The sequence below is a fragment of the Filicampus tigris genome, chromosome 15, assembly GCF_054856515.1.
Source record: "Filicampus tigris isolate MCC_2025a chromosome 15, RoL_Ftig_1.0, whole genome shotgun sequence".
Classification (NCBI taxonomy): Eukaryota; Metazoa; Chordata; class Actinopteri; order Syngnathiformes; family Syngnathidae; genus Filicampus; species Filicampus tigris.
In genome coordinates, this window is record NC_141231.1 from 4,423,731 (window position 1) to 4,441,721 (window position 17,991).

General features: G+C 37.0%; 1 protein-coding gene across 2 annotated transcripts in view; it reads left to right on the top strand.

Annotated features, from left to right (window-relative positions):
- The window catches only part of npr2 (natriuretic peptide receptor 2), a 54,798-nt gene that overhangs the window by 10,065 nt on the left and 26,742 nt on the right, over window positions 1–17,991 (top strand). For both annotated transcript variants that reach the window (XM_086052776.1, XM_086052777.1), the window contains exons 2-7: window positions 898–1,079; window positions 1,981–2,094; window positions 2,207–2,342; window positions 4,738–4,832; window positions 9,346–9,481; window positions 10,992–11,076. In XM_086052776.1, coding sequence (XP_085908902.1) covers window positions 898–1,079; window positions 1,981–2,094; window positions 2,207–2,342; window positions 4,738–4,832; window positions 9,346–9,481; window positions 10,992–11,076 — 748 coding nt within the window. The remainder of the gene's footprint in view (window positions 1–897; window positions 1,080–1,980; window positions 2,095–2,206; window positions 2,343–4,737; window positions 4,833–9,345; window positions 9,482–10,991; window positions 11,077–17,991) is intronic.

A 17,991-nucleotide genomic window follows, 5' to 3' on the forward strand; every position in this document is an offset into this window, starting at 1 on the left:
ACACAATTTGGAACAATAAATTTTGCTTTTTAATTTTTTTTTTCCCTGCAAATCTCTGATATTGGTCAGTCCACACATGTGGGTGTTAGTTTTACAAATTATTGACCAAACGCAAGTGTTGAAAATGGTTTGCTCCCCTTAATGATGTAATGTTAACGATTGAAAGAACATGCCATTTTGGAGGTGTCCTTAAAAGTGGAATTTTGGAGGTATGACAATTACACCTGACTCCAGTGATATTCTTGTTCTTGTTTTTATTTTTTTATATAACTTAAACTTAAGTGACTGTTAGCTTTACTGTTCACCTGAAATAACCGGCCAAATTATACAATGATTTGGGCTGTAACTAACGATTATTTTACTTATCGATTGATCTGCCGGTTATTTTGTTGATGAATTGGATTTTACTTCATTTCCATCTCTTATTAAAAAACTGGATTTTTTTTTTCAAATTGACACTGCAGAATAACAGTAGCATGAATATTTTATGATTCGCTTACTGGTTTGATCCATTGCATGTCTGAGAATAGGCATAAATGTTGATTATTGTTTTCCAAAGTAAAAGCAGATCAATCGTCTCTCAGAGGACTAAAGTAATGTGAGAATATTTACTGTTGAGAGGCGAAATTCTGAGGATTTGGACAATTTTAGTTGACTAAACAATCTATTATAAAAAAAAAAAATTAATCGATTAGTTGTCGATTAACCAATTAATCATTGCACCTCTAATGTTGATAAATTAAATTCAAATAAAAGTGACACAAACTAATTTTTGTACATTTTAAAGAAATTTTAAATACGTTTTTTCGCCAAATGGGGTTAAAGGCGTTAAATTAAAACTTAAGATTAGATGTTAATACTGTCGCTTATCTTGTTGTTTTTCCCCCCCTACTGCAGTTGTGTACATATGTGGCCCCCTGGACACGTTCCTGAACATCATGAAACTCTTCCACAGCGAGATCCCGGACCCAGAAAACTACGCCATTTTTTATTTGGATGTTTTTGCAGAAAGCTTGACAGAGCGTAAACCATGGCAGAGCTCTGACCTTGACTGGGATGATCCTGTCAAGGTCTTTAAGGTACGCTGAACCAAAAACATATGCACTTATGGACATTCATCCATTTTCTCCTGATTAGAGTCGTGGGTGAGGTGGAACAATTACATTTTGGATCATTTTAAGTAGACCTCCTGATAATATAACTGTTTCCCCCAAAAAGCTCTTTTTACCTCGTACGATGACACATTATCAGGAGCAATTGGGAATTCTGTGTCTTGGTTAAGGACACCTCGACATGGTCACAAGGGCTGAGTTTCGAACCCGCAACCTCCAAATTGAGAGACAACCACTTCACCTTCTGATCATGCAGCGCTGATGGGCGATGCGTCGCTTGATGAAACATACAGTCTACACTGCAAGAATATAATATATCCATCTGTATCTTATTTCAGCCAGTGTGGGAGTTAGAACATGATGCATATTTCATGACTTTCATTTGACAGCAGGTAAATCTTGATGTATCGGTTAGGGATTCAGAGCCTTAAACCAGGAATGGGTCATGTTTGTTATTTTGGTTTTGGGCTTTACCTGTAGTTTTGTATCAATAAATGTATATTTATTGAGAATTGACAAAGGTTTTAACCATTTAATGAAAACACTAACAAAAACTCATTGCCTATTGTCAACATGGTCTAACTAATTAAAATGAAATAAAATGAGTGCTGCAAAGTTAGTATACAAACAGTAGAGCAACACATGGTCTGGGCTGGTTGATACATTTAATAGACCACTGAAGTAGATAAGCAGATAAAAGCGATCGAGGGTTGCCATGGCAATTGACATAGAAGATGGTATTCTGCTTATTACAGGCAGTGTAAAATAATTCAGTTTTTTTTTACGTCTTTTCTTGAGATGTTTAGACCAACATACTGTTATGTGTTACACAGCAATGATTATACTCTATTCATCTGTGTCGTTTTAGTCCGTTTTCATTATAACATACCGACCTCCTGATAATCCCGAGTACAAAGACTTTCAGAGACGACTCCATGCAAGAGCACAACAGGATTTTGGTGTGCATTTGGAACCCTCGCTGGTATGTTAAATTGAATTATATGGACATCATTTTGGAGTTAATGTTAAGTGACATGACCATAATGTCAGCTTTATGACTGCAATGCTTCAACAAAACCACGATCATCCTGCAGATGGACTACATTGCCGGCAGCTTTTATGATGGCTTTGTGCTGTATGCAAAGGCCTTGGACGAAACGCTGGCCGAAGGTGGAGCTCAAAACGACGGCATCAACATTACAATGAGAACACAAAATCGCCAAATCTGGGGTGAGCAAATACTATTTACAGTGTGTTTTGCAGCAAAGCCACTTTTCAGCAATAACCCAGCTACTGAGATTAGCTTTTTTAATTTAGTTTTTATTGTGGGTTCATTTTTTTTATATATCGATACACATCAGACTTTCATTTCATTTACCGGTATTTTACTTATAGATGCAGTATCTTAATCATGTATTTTTCCTTATTTTCATCCCCAATATCAAATATTTCTTAATAATCATTCTGTGATATTTTTTTACACTGGCAGGTCATACATTGCCTTCATATAGACATTTCAGTTCCTTTTCGTAATCTTTTTTCTCTTTTTTAAAGTCATCTTCACTGCCATTGAATGTTCCAACACAGGACATATGCCGTCAAGCATCTGCTCTATTTATTTTTGTGCTGCAGCAAAATGCTGGAGAAGCTATCAAATTAAAAGTAAGATTAAGGTTTATATGTCTAAAATAATAGGCTATAACTTCACATTTTATAGGCTCCAGCACGCCTGCGACCCTTGTGAGGATAAGCGGTAGAGATAATGAATGAATGAACTTCACATTTTTAGATATAGAGGAATAGTAAATGGCTAAAACAGTGTTATTCACAATAAAACCTTTTTTTGTACATCTATATTTTTTTACAATATTTTTTAATCCAAATTTTTAGACCGTATCTCACTGAGCGGAGAATGTTTGCAAGTGTGCGCACCTATCAAATGTTTTTCGTTAAGGTTCGCTGAAGGTCACAAAGACAAATACGTTCGCCAACAATTTTAAACTTTTTTTTTCTTATCGGAAACAAATTTTGAACCTGTTTTAAATTTGACAAAAAAACCCAGTTTGCAACCATTACAACTGTTTGGGAATGTCTGGCGAACGTCTTTGCTCCTGTTTGCAACATTGAAGGAACCCTGACAAAAAACAACGTTCACTAGGCTGAGTGGGAAATGGGCTTTAAGTTATTATTATTATTATTATTAATATTATTATTATTATTATTGTTATTGTTATTATTATTATTATTATTAATAATAATAATAATAATAATAATAATAATAATAATAATAACAATCCATCAGTTTTATGTAGGACTTTTCGGTACTCTCAAAATGTTAATATTGATCTGTTTGTAAACTTGTAAACCGCTTGGTTATTCCCCTACAAACGACTGAAGCACCACTAGACAAGTTATTTTGCCAAGGAGCTGTTGTAGCCACTCAAATGACACTCCAATTACCATTAAGTGGGGTCAATGAATGTTGACTCAGTTTTAGATTGTTGGCACGCACTAAAGCCAAATGACATTATGGTATGCCCTCGAATCAAAACAATGGTACTGTTGATAAAGCGTTATGACTCAAGTCTCCACTTAAATAGTCTGTTTAATGCGTGATGTGGCTGCCCACGCAGCTGCTTGTTTACTTTCTTGGCTACCACGTGTGCATTCACATCACAACGGCCTTTTGTTGTAGTTTCGAGTTTGAGACTTGACTGCTTTTACAGAAACAGGCATTTTTTTTATGCTTGGAAGGCCTTATTCCAGTTCCTAATGATTTTATTGACGTCTTATTCTGAACCCATTCTCGGTAAGGGCAAGTCATTATAAAGATTTTCTTTACAATAACATGTTCTACGCAGGCCCACTAGTCAAAACATGGCATTCTGATTAATATTGTGGAATATGAATTAAGCACTAAAATCCACCCGTTTTTGTACATCTCAGGGGGCGGCCATTTTGCCACTTGCTTTCGACTGAAAATGACATCACAGTTGCTCATGGCTCAGGTAACGACCAATCATGGCTCAGCTTCAGAAAACAGGTGAGCCGTGATTGGTCATTACCTGAGCCTTGAGCAATTATGATGTCATTTTCAGTCGACAAAAAGTAACGAAATGGCCGCCCCATGAGATGGCTAAAAACGGGTGGATTTTGCTTCTCAACGCATATTCCACAAATGCAATATTAACCAGAGTGCCATGTTTAGACTAGTGAAGGCTCATAGAACATACACATTATTGCAAGTATATTTTGCGGCTAACTTCCTCATTAAAGTAAGAATGGTGCTTTTTCCTAAGAATTCTCATTTTGACATGGACCAGAGCGTCGTGACAAGGAAATCATGAATCCTAGTGTTTCTATATGATGCCTCATTAGCTGTTGGCTTGGGATTTGCACAGTGATACCACGAAATGGATGTGAGCCTTTTTAATGCATGAACCATCTTGGAAGTGTGTTAAAACGCCATCTCCGAAAAAAACAAGGCACAAGAGCACAGAAAAAAAAGAGAAATTACCTTGGTTTTATTATTCAAACCCCCTTGAGTTGAAAGTATCTCAGATTTTAATAAAGTATGAAACACCGCACTGTCTGACCAGACCTTTGATGTGGACGTTGTTGCTAGGGGTGACAGGTCTTGTTACCACAGACCACAAAAATGCCAGGGATATCGACATCAACCTTTGGGCAATGACCAACCAGGACACAGGAGAGTATGGGGTAAGTGCGCCCTTTCTTTTTATTTATTGTTGCCTTTGTGTTACCGCAGGTCACACTATATCGTATGTTCAGGACAGCCAGATTGAAAATGAAAAAACAGCGAAAAAACAGCATTCCAGAATTTTCAAAGCTTGCCAAAAATTCAGTTGAAAGGATGTGCACAAGTCTGTCTTCCCTTGTCCTCTCACTTTGGCCTCTGTGAATGGATTATGGTCAACCAGACCGTTCTTATTCCATACAATGCAGTCGGATGAAAAAATGAATTTAAATGAAACCAAAAAATAGAAGCCACTCTGTTCACTGTACTTTGTCTGTTACGGCTACAGTTTAATGAGCTTGTAGTGTCTTTGATCCAAAGTACACTGACCAACCCCGTCTTTTACCAATTCATGCATTTTCATACAGCTTATCTATCCAATTTCTTTTTATAGGCTCAGCAGCTGTTTTATAGGCCAACAACTATATGGGCACTGCACGCTTCACATTCTCAGTGAAGACAATAAAGAAAATGTTGCAATTATATTGCAGTGGTACATCCATCCATCAATTTTCTATACTGCTTACAGTATCTTCATTAGCGTTTTGAGTGAGCCGGAGCCTATCGTTGTGTGGTCACAGCCAATTGCAGATATACCGGTACATCATTACTTTAAATACTGTACATTTTGAATTGCTTATAGTGTACTACATTCATTTTCTGGGATTACAATGATGCATTCTTTAAATGAGTATTCTATGTAATGTTTAATGATTTGAAAAGTGAAATTTGGGGTTAATTTGGAATGAATGGCACAAAACCACATAACAACCAAAAATACGGATGTGTGTTTTTGAGTTGGTTCCGATCTCCTTGTACGGTGTTGAGCATTAGAATGGATGGAGAGAATAAACCGTTTTGTGTAGGGTAAAACCACATCCTTTGGCTATTAGTATCTTGACAAGTACTGGGGTCCTGACTTCTCTAATAATAACATGCTTAAAACCTCAAAATTCCACCACAGTGGGAGGAAAATATTTGTGTGTTGTGATCTGCAAAACGTTTTTTTTCTCCTCTTTTTTCCCTTTGAGTGCAAAAGAAGTGGGTTAGCTACATTTGACTTCAGTCAGAATTTCATCAAGGTCCTCTGAGGCTGTTGTTCTCATTTATCTTTGGCTTTAATTGGAGCTCTTCTATGACCGATTGACCCGGGTAGCTGGCCTGGTTTGATCATTCTCATGCGGGTTTTAAGGTCTGTGTTTGGCTGGTGACCAGTCCTGGGTGTATCCCGTCTCTCGCCCAAAGTTGACCAATTTAGCACTCTGATTTTCTTAGAGCTTAAAACCATCAATTTTACTTCATTTTTTTTGAAGAATATGTTCTATGCAAGCCCACTATGTGAAACAGGGCATTCTGATAAATATTGCGTTTGTGGAATAAGTGTTTTTAGCCAACTCTGGAGGCGGCCGTTTTGTCTTTTGTCGACTGAAAATGACATCACAACTGCTCACAACGACCAATCATGGCTCAGATTCAGAAAACAGGTCAGCCGTAATTGGTCGTTGTGAGCAGTTGTGATGTCATATTCAGTCAACAGAAGACAAAATGGCCGCCCCCGGAGATGGCTAAAAATGAGTGCATTTTGCGGCTTAATTTATATTCCACAAACGCAAAATGAATCAGAATGCCGTTTTTCAACTAATGGGCCTGCTGGGAACATATTCTTGAAAAAAATATGTTTGGGTTGACTTTCGCTTTAAGTGACACACATGCAACATTGCCATTCATCAAAGATTGTGGCCTCTTTCATTTGAGGAATTGTGCATCGTTTACATGGGAGCAACATCCAGGCGTTTTTCAAAACTCTTTTGGACACATATTTTGAAGTTTGTGTTTTGGCCCTCCAAAAACATGTTTGTTGCGTTAACTAACCGCCAAAATGGATTCTTTTTGATTTTATTTAAAGGAGAAGTCAACCCAAAAATGCTCTTTACAATATCATGTTCTATGTAACCCAACTATTCTAAACACGGCATTCGGATTCCTACTTTTGTGCAGAGCTGGTCATTTTACAAAAAATGTGATAAAAGGAGTAGCATTTATCGTATTTTCCAGCCTATAAGACGCTCCTTTTTTTCCTAAATTTTCATCTAGGAATAATCCTACACTATCTAGCTAACGATATTTTTAGGTAATAATGGTCTTAATATTGCTTTTCAACAACAGCCGCCAACCCTTGAGCAGTCTGCCCAAAGCCCGTCTCTTGACCTAATTTGACATCTTTGGCTTTCAAGTTACAGTAGCTGGCCCATAATCCGTCACGAACCAGCCACTGCTCCACGCCATTAACGTTCTTATGTGGCTCTCCTAATCTCTCCATTTTACAATGCTTAATCCTCAAGAAAAAAGTTCAATAAGTTATAGAATACTTTGCTTGAAAGTTCCCCATGTTTAGAAAAATGTTAAAATGTTGAACTTTCACATGTTCAATTTAGTCAGGACATGTCACTTGTTTTGTGTAGCTGCTCTTAACAGAAGCAAAGGCAGTCCTGGAGTGATAAGCGACGCACGGCCTGCAGCTACTATTTCACCTATTTCAGTCTTTGCAGGCCCTGCCCCCACAACTATCCCCATCTGCATTGATTGAATGACGCTCCACAGGGGTGATGGCCTTCGACGTTTAAATAGAGAGCACACGACATGCTACAAGCATGGAGGGAAAGCAAAACAAAACAAAACAAAACCAAAAAGACCATCTGACATGTATGAAACTCAGGAGTCATGTTTCACAGCAGGAAAACAGATGTTGGACCATCAATGTCAAAATCACACTCCTACTCGCTACTGGTTAATCTTTGCCTTATTTTAGGCACAACCTGTATACTGTTCACCATAACTTGTGTCATGATTTTTGATGATTGATCCTGTTAATTGAATCATTTGTGGCCATTGGATTGATTTATCACAAATTATGGAAATCAACTGAAGCATATTCTGTAATTAGTCTTTGTTCATCATCTCAAATCGTCAAAATTAATGTTTATTTAATTGTAATATTTGACACAATATTTAAAACACATCCAATGTGATGCATTACTTTGCATTTAACCAAAAAAATCAAACCAGAATATGATTTCAGGCTGCAGTCTGAACTGACTATATATTCACAACACTGTCAGCCATACATGTAAATGGCATTCATTCAAGCATTGCTTATTTCTTGACTTTTTTTGTTAAATCAAGCCATGTATTTTTATTCATTAACTTTTATTTACTGCCATGTTGATTCCAGAACAGTTAAAAGAAATAAAATAGATTACGGGTAAAATGATTCGAACTAACAGTTTGATGCTATGTCTACCATTTAAAATGGTTACAAAAAAACCCAAACAAAACAATCCCTCGACTAAAGCTTTCCCTTTCACTCTCGCATCATCTTGAGTAAAAATCACAGTTGCAGCATAGACCATAACAGTTTGTTAAACATTGTAATGTGATTTAATAACAACAAAAGTTAAACCATTGGCCTCACAATATTTCTATTTCTTCACACAAGAGTTGCTGGCTCCTGATGCTAATGTTAGTGCTTGCGTTCATGCTTGTTGCAAAATGTCCATCTCAGGCCCAATCTCAGTGACTTTAAACTACAAGTGTCAAATTTAAGACCTGGGGGCCAGATCTGGCCCTCCACATCATATTATGTGGCTCGCAAAAGCAAATTATGTGCATCAACTTCTTGTTTCTTGCTGGAATATCAAAATTGAAAATTATCTTCACTTTTAAAAATGCTGAAATATTGCAAGCATTTATATTACCAAACCCTTGTTTAAAAAAATGTAATAATATTTGAACAAACAGTTTTTAATGGCCTCCGATTTCAAAACTAGTTATTCATCAACTTGTTGTGTGAGGTGATACATTTACTTGGTTTCACATTCATAACGGTCCTCGGAAGCAAACTACGATGTGGCCCGCGACAAAAATGAGTTTGACACCCCTGCTTTACACTTCATCAAAATGAATGAACAAAAATTTCCACAGACATAACATCTTGTTGAAAGTCTTCCCAGAAGAATGGTAGGGATGTTTGTAAAAGACCAACTTTCAATTTTCCAATTTTCAATCCATCTCTCGTGTACATGACAGTACATGGTCCTACTTTTTATCACTGCATTGCATTCCATTCCATTCTCAAAATGGCACAGTAATTTAAAAACAAACTACTTCTCCGGGGTACTCCGGTTCCTCTCATAGTCCAAAAACATGCACATTAATTTCCTTGAAACTTGCAATTGGCCGTTAGTGTGAATGTTTGTGTGAATGGTTGTCTGTATGCGTCAGTCCCTCGCCTCTCACGTCAGCAGGGCTTGACTCCAAGTTTCCTGTGATCCGTAACAGGAAAGGTAATATGGAAAATGATAGAATTCATAATTTTTATATCTTGGTACAAAGTAGCGGTTGACATGGTCGCTTTCTAATTGTTTAAAAAAATGAGCTACATTGGATTAAAAACATGCTTTTATTATGTTTGTGCAGCTGGTTGCATACTACAATGGAACAATGAAAGAGATCATTTGGTCCCAGACAGAGAAGATCCACTGGCCCAGTGGGGGCCCACCGCTGGATAACCCACCCTGTGTGTTTTCCACAGATGACCCCTCCTGTAATGATGGTATGATATAAGCCATTTTCCCATCACCTCTTTTGATGGACTCTTTAATTAAAACAATATTAAGAAGTCCCTTGATGATATTATAAAATGTCATCATCAGTTGTGTAACATTTTGCGCAATCTCCACAGTATTATTACTACCGGTAATATGGTGCAACCATACCATTTGAATTCTTCAATTGTATGCAACATGTACTCTTCCGTGAAAGGGAGGTGGGGATTTGAAAAGCTATGCTGGGCCCGGTCGATGCACAACTTGTCCTCAGACAACTGATCTTTAAAGAGGGAGTCAACCCAAACATTTTCTTGACAAGAATATGATCTATGCGGGCCCAAAAGTCGAAACATGGCATTCTGATTAATATTTAATTTGGCTAAAAACGGGTGGATTTTGCTGCTTAACTCATATTCCACAACCGCAATATTAATCAGAATGCCATGTTTAGACTAGTGAAGGCGCATAGAACATTCTATTGCAAATCATTTTGGGGGGTTGACTTTCCATTTAAAAATGCATTCATTGCAATTTGCTCTTTACCAAAATGAGATAAATGCCACCCAAACAAAGAAAAAAAATCTTGCCGTACCAAATGTACAAGGTCTTGTCGTATTGAACATGTTCAGACTGAGCCAATGAATGTTTTTACAAATAAAAGTTCCAGGATTGGAAAATCAAATTCTCTCAGAGCAATCAAAATGGATTGATAGTGTTTTGGAAAGGAACTTCTGGGTCTTGCGCAATCTTGAGATCCAGGAGGACCTGTCAGTGCAAAATTAATACTTTGTATAACAATACAGTGTTGTTATTATTATTATTATTATTGTAGTTTGCACTCCATTAGAGTGATAGGTGTTGATCATATTTTTGACACAAGAAAGTAAAAATATTGGATGTAATATGATCTAATGAAGTTGTCTACCAATAAACTTTTGGTCATCATTATCTCCATAAAAGATGAATTTCTCATACTTCTGTTTTATTGGATCTCATTATTTGTATTTGTAGTTTGTATTAAAGTAAAATAATATCTGCTTCCAAATACTAATTCATATCTAACTGTTGTTGCCTATATTGTTTATATAAGTTTATTGGGCTCTCTTGGGCTCTTTTCTGGAGGAAAACCGAAGTGGCTAATTTTGTATTCATGAAACTCTTTTATGTCCAGTTCTCAAAACAGAAAACCATAGATACGCGTCTTAACTCTGGATGAAAATAAGATAATAAAAAAAAATAAAATAAATAAAAATCACAGATTTTTGGGGGGGTGAATTATCAGTCTTATTTATTAGGCTATTACAATATCATTTGCATTGTATGTTAAGTGAAATATTTATTTTAATTGTATTTTAATAATCTTAAGTTACGCAGCCGCACTTGCATGTGTGACAGCTGTGTTTTATATCGCGTCCCGTTTTTTTGGTTTTTTTTTTCCCCTTTTCAAAGATATGAATGTGGACATCTGTTGAACATATGAGAGACAACTGAGTGTGGAATCCTTCTCTTTTCCAGGTCAGCTGCCAGTTCTGGGAATTGTAGCTGTGGGATCTGGCTTGGCACTCATCATTTTTGGAATCTCCAGTTTCCTCATTTACAGGTGAGTTTGAAAGCACCGTGCTGAAGCAGTCCGTCTGCGCTGCTCTTAGGAAAAGTACAGATGTAAAGGTTATTTAAATGGGATGACAAAGCGACATGTGATTGAAAAGAGATTTATGGATGGTGCTGCAATGAGTGCCCGTGTGGTATTTTCACAATTGTTGCCACAGAAACAGCTCAGCAGGGGATGATCTTAAAGCAGTGGGTAGGTGCGTTTAAAGAGCTCATGCGCTGGGCCCAAACATGCTTCTCACTTAATAACCATTAAGTCTGTTCACTGTGTTTGTTATTTGCTTCAGATTAAATCTAAATGTCACATAGTTTCAGGATTCACACACAGGTTGATAAATGTGAGAAAAACGAAAAAAAAAACTATAAACTATTTATACACAGTTTTGTCTTGAAGTCTTTTTGTAATGAGTAACACAATATGCTACTGCGGTAACTCATTTTCCCTCTTGTAAAGCTATTTGATAGCTGTATAAAGCAGCAGGATTAGGGATTCCCTGCCATGTTTTTCCTTGTCATGAGTTAATGGGCGAAGGGAGCGGCTGAAACGGTGCCGGGATTTTGTCATGTTTTATTTTGCTCATTTTAACTCATTGCTGATTCATGTTTGTATTCATTCAACCTGCTAAGAAAATATGTTGGCTATGTTAACCACTGCCTTGTGTGTGGTTGTTTTCAACAGGGAAATGACAATAGTCTTCTTTTTATTTTATCAGTGGCTATGTTTACACTATTCTGTTTACGATGAGATGCCCAGAATTATAGTGTAAAAAAAAAAATGACAATGAATTACTGTGTTAGGGGTGCGTGCATCTCTTCAGTATGGTATGACTCAGTTCACGAGGGTAAAAACAGTTGGATTAAAAATAACCAAATTTGGGGTCAAAAATGGACCAAACACTACGTGGGTCAATTTGACCCAACTTTCTGGGTTGTTTATACAGAAAATAATCCAAAGTATGGGTTGTTTTTGCAGAAAACAATCCCCAAAGTTGAACTGTTTTGTACAAAACAATGCAAGAAAGTGGGTCAAATTGACCCAATTAGTGGATCAGTACATTTTTGACCCAAAATTGTGTTAATTTTAACCCAACTGTTTAGAGCGTATGATGCAACGAGTTTTGTTGTCATTTTACTTTGTACCGTATGATTGAACTCATAAATATCTACAGTATATGGTTGGGTTGGTTCTCAGAAAATATGGTCCAGGTGTGTGACTTGTGAGCTCAAAAGCGAACTTGTGAAAAACCAGTTGAAAATTGAAATGGGTAGTTCTCATACACTAAACACACTTGGGTTAAAAATAACACAAATTTGGGTAAAAAGTGGACCAATCCACAAATTGGGTCAATTTGACCCACCTTCTTGCATTATTTTGTACAAAACAGACCAAATTTGGGGGTTGTTTTTGTTCAAAACTGCCCATTTTTGCCCAAAATGGAAAGTTGGGTCAAATTGACCCAAGTAGTGGATCTGTCCTTTTATGACCCAAAGGTTTTGGGTCATAAAATTTTTAAGGAAGTATGTTCCAAACAGATGGTCAAACGCTGACCAACGTCGAGAGTCAATATTTTATTCCCTTTTCAATCAATCACCAGATTTCACTGCTTACAATATTGCAGAAATACTGCAGAGAAAATAAACAACTTGACTGAGATTTGTGCTGTCATTTGTGTGTGAATGTATTTAGAGTGGTGAAAAATGACCATCGTGACCACTTCCTCTTCGTGACATGTCAAAACGCCCATGTAATTAAGAGCCCTTTATACCCTTAAAATGCGCCAGTTTAGAAAACAGTTGTTACCAATAAACTGGCAGAATGTCAGTGAAACAGAATCGAGTCCCACGCTGTCCATAATGTGATAATACGTTGCCAGAAAAAGAATTGTTCTGTGTTTTTCATTCTGTGCCCACAAGGGGCTACTGACAATCTACTACTGTTATATACTTTATACTTCCATCGTAAGTACTTTAGTAAGTAGAACCGGAACTTTAGTGGTTTCCCAGCAAAATATGATATAATTTTTTTTTTAACTCTTTTTTTTTAATTCTACGACAACCGAGTAAGCTACGTCTCAAGCAAGGGTTCCAATATCATTGGTAATGAACGTTCAATAAAATATATCGATGAATTATTTCACGGCTGTTGCACACACTATTTCTTGTGTATATTGTTGTACGTGATTCTGCGTATTCCTATGTGATTTGAAAGACGCACTATTCAGCTGCAGGCATTACGTATTTTGTGAAGCGAACACTGATTATTTGTTAATGTCAAATATGCCTTTCAAAGTTACGGTGTAATATGACGGTCATTGCGCTTAATTTTTGGTGGTGTATTCAGTTGTTACATTTTACATTTGTTACTTGGACTCCAAACTCTGAGCACGCAAGTAAAAAATTATTTTTAAATGAATTATTTTTGCACTTGAACAGCTTCACTACCTTCATACAAAGATATTCAGTTGGAAAACTGGTACAAATGACCAATTATACATAGAAAATTACTTCTGAATGGTGAACAGACGGGAACAATGGCCGTCTTGCGCGGTCGGTACTTTGGAGGATCAGGTTGACACCACAACGTTTTAGCTGTTCGTTTTGCAAAACATGAAATGCCTGTAGCTGAACTGAATGCCTTTCAAATCCTGCTGACTCACGTGCAAGAATATCCGAAAAAATAGTGCAGGCAACTAGCGTGAAAAACTGTATCCATTGATTTTTATTGTATGGTTGTTACGAATTAAACTGGACATCACACTCGAGGCGTAAACTACTAAGTTTTTTTTTTTTTAAACACCATATTTTGAAAGCGAAACCATTGAATTTCCGGTTCTACTTTCCAAAATAGTTACAGTGGACTTATAAGGTTAAGTACAAATTATAAATCATCGTTGGAACTCCATGGACTCAAAATGTTACAATCATAGCAGAATTTTTTCTGCTGAAGTATTATCACGTTATGGACAGCGTGGAACTCGATGAAACGATATTGTGTTCCTCCAGTTTATTGGTTAAAAACTGTTTTTGAAACTGATGCACTTGTTTACATGGGATAGTCCGCATGTCATGAACAGGAAGTAGTTGTGACAGTTATTTTTCATATACATCTACACACAAATATCAGCACAAATCTCAGTATGGTTGTTATTTTATCCCTGCATTATATATATTTATATATATATATATATATATATATATATATATATATATATATATATATATATATATATATATATATATACATATATATATATATATATATATATATATATATATATATATACATATACATATTTAGGGCTGTGCACAAATCGTAAACAAAACAGAGTTTCATTTCATTATGTTTTAATCATGTTTGCCCTAAACCATTAAGCAACTGGAGTAATTTATTTAAAAATCTAAAACAATAATGTAGTATTGATCAAATGTGCTTCAGATGAAAGAAATGCACTTGATTGCTTTTGAACGACAATAGTTTAGACCCCGATCAATAGGTTATAACTTATTCATTTATTAACACTATGAATTTGACCATGTTTGCACTACTGACTATTAACACCAACAAGTGTTAATCACCAGCCAATCAGAATGGATTTTGATCAGAGGAATGGTGGATCAAAGACTGAGGAGCAGCTTTCCACCTCAGGTAAATAAATCTTCTAAATCTGCATCTGAGTTGATCAAGTTCAATATTAAGCTTCTATCAGATCATTTGATCAACATTGTGTATTTGACCCTGGCAAGAAAAAAACCCCTAACATTCACTGTTTCTGTTTCTTTTTGCAGCACACAGTTCAACAAGCACAGCGTGGTTTCCTTAGGAACTAGTTGACCTGGACTATTGGCCGGTAAATGTTGTGAAATGCCCTCTACTTTTGGAATACTTTTAATTTGAATCATTAAACTTGATTATAACATATCTATTTCTGTAATTCATATTTGTAATTCTGTATTTCATTTTGCTTGGGTTTTACACCCTCTTCCACAAGTGACACTAATACACACTGTAGTAGTGTACGTACTGTGCAAAAGGCTTAAGGACCCAAACTGGCACATCCAAATTCTGATTTGCCTGATTAATGGGAGCGATCCGTGCTGCACTGAAGCACGGTTAACTTCTTTGGCCCCAGCCTGATTCAATGAGGTGAGCTTGACTGTGGTTCACTTGTTCATGCACATGTACGGGCACCCGGCGTGTACACATATAATTCATGTGATCAGTCTTATTAACAATAAGAACCAAGGGCTGTAGTATACAGACATGAAGAATAAAAAATGTGATGTTCCTATCGCCATAGTTATTCATATCATAATGCTTGAAAGGAACCGCAGTCAGTAAGGTTGCGTTATTGCAGTGTCATATCATGAAATGACGGAATGCACGAACATGCTGAAGCACGGATAGCCGCAGAGGAGTGAGAGGGAGGGGTAAGAGAGCCAAAGCACGGTACGGCACGGGTGGCGAACGCTTAGGTCACTATTACAGCTGTTGTTTATTATAGTGAAATATTACTTCTATGCAAATGCGAACAGAAAAAAGGAATCCGCCTCTCTCAATGAAATGGACACCTGTCTCTATCTGTCCTACGATGTACTGTTTGACTAGGTTAAAATGAGTGGTTTGAAAAAGGTCAGTAAAACAATGAAGCTTGTGGTTGCTTAAGACTTTTGCACAGTACTGCAAAACATTTACTGAAGGCTATTTCAGACAAACACGCATTTTAGTGAGAATTCATTGCTTGGCCTTGAGACAATGATCAGAAAGCTTTTCGCATCCAGGGAATTGCACCATTTCAAGACCCTTCCAGATGTTTAAAGGTGAATGCTAACAAGTGGCTTTCTGTTATTGCAGACACCAGTGGAGCTTTGCTGATGGACACAGAGGTGCACAGCACAGTGGCCTATACCACCATCATGCAAGACCAACAAGCTGCTGTCTTCACTACTTGTTTACAAATCACCACTAAAATGCTTTATTTGAGTTATTCTCTCATCAGCCAGTATAAGCCAGAGTTTCTTATGATAATAATAATTAATATTTATTTCACCTATATTTTCATGAAAACAATGAAAAAGAGTACAGTATACAGAATCATTTCTATCCGTTATATATTCAATGCTGCTGTTTGTATTTTCATGAATGTAACAAAAAGATTTTATACTCAGATATGTCTAATTGCTGGGGTCATGCAATTGAGGGATTTGACTGCCCATATGGAATAATAATAACAATAGAATTCCCTATACTGTGAACTATATAAAGGTGTATTTTTACTACTTGGAAAATGGGTAATTGTTGATGAAAACATACATGTATTATCTATGTGAAATATATGCAACAGTGAGATTTTTTTCAACCAGTTTAATAAAAACAAACTGTCTGAATTAAATGGTTTCTTTCCTGTATTCCTTTATCTTACAACAACAAACTTTTTTTGTTCACTCCAAGTAGATTCACATGAAACAAGTGATTGAAATAGATGAATGGCTTGGGAAAAGAGGAATGTATTTTCGTAATAACATAACAAAAGTAAAGTAACATATTTTTTAACATATTTTGGAAGGAGGAACTGTCCGCAGATTTAACCAGATGGCCACTCGGCCTCTCTCAGTTGATTTTGGAGTGTGTGCAGCAGCAGTGTTAGGGGATGTTCAGCAGAGCTGCTGTGGCTCTGATGTTTTAGTGGAGGGGCTGGTCCAGCAGAGGTATTCACATATGGGACTTATGAAACAATAGGCCCACTGTGGAGCCCTACACTTTGCTACTCGGGCTGCCAGAGGTCTCTAAACGAGGCTCTTTAAATAGAAAAAACGTTTTTTTTTAAGTGGTGGATGGGGCTAGGGGTGCACCGCTGGTTTGATGGTGTTTCCTGCCCTCAAAATGGACGCACACGGGCAGCGTCTGCAGTATTTGTAGACACAAACAAGCATTAGAGAAGTGATGTTTTATTTTTTTACACAAGACACAGAAGAAAAAAAAAAACAAGGTTGAAGACAGGCTAGAACACAATATGCAAGCGCTGCAATAATTTTCTGCAGCCATCTGGAAGTGTTTTACACCTTTTAGACGGTGTCGGAATGTGTGGGCTCTGCTCGTTTGTCATTTTTTGAGTGAAAAGATTTTTCGCGCGTCTGTCGAAACACAAAAACACACACGTACAAAAAAAGAAAGTGGAAGGCTTTGGACTAATCGCTGGAAAGCTGCTTCGCCTCTGCGGTGCTCCACGTTTGCCAGATTGATGCTCAAAAATAACATTAGACCTGTCACAATTCCCAAGAATTAATACATCTAGTTAGGCAACAAAGACATTTGTGTTCCAATGCTATAGCAGTTACGTTTGTTCCTTTAACTTATTGGCCAATCTCTCACAGCCAATTCAATTACAGTGTTATTCTCATAGATAATAATATGAATCGAATTAATTAATTCCAGGGTCAAACTGTTGCCACCATGAAACCTTGATTATTAAGACACATGCAATCAAGAGTGTTCAATTAGAGGACCAAGCGGAAAAAAACGTAAAAAAAAAAAAAAAAACATATATATTTTGGGATGTTTTGGATGGATACCTACGGTGGTGACTTGAGTAAACTTCCATTTAAAAAGCTATCACAGAATCAGATGTAAAAATAATTTTTTAAAAATCATCGCCAAAATGTAGCGAACGCTGTGGGAAGTAAGTGATTAGCTGGCAATCAGCATTTGTTTGCAGTTGACCACCGTGCCGCCGGCCCAAAATGTATTTACAATAATATGTTCTATGTGCGGGCGGCACGGTGATCGACAGGTTAGCACGTCCGCATCACAGTTCAGAGGTCGTGGGTTCGATCCCGGCTCCGGACTCCCTGTGTGGCTTTCTCCGGGTTCTGCGGTTTCCTCCCACATTCCAAAAACATGCATGGT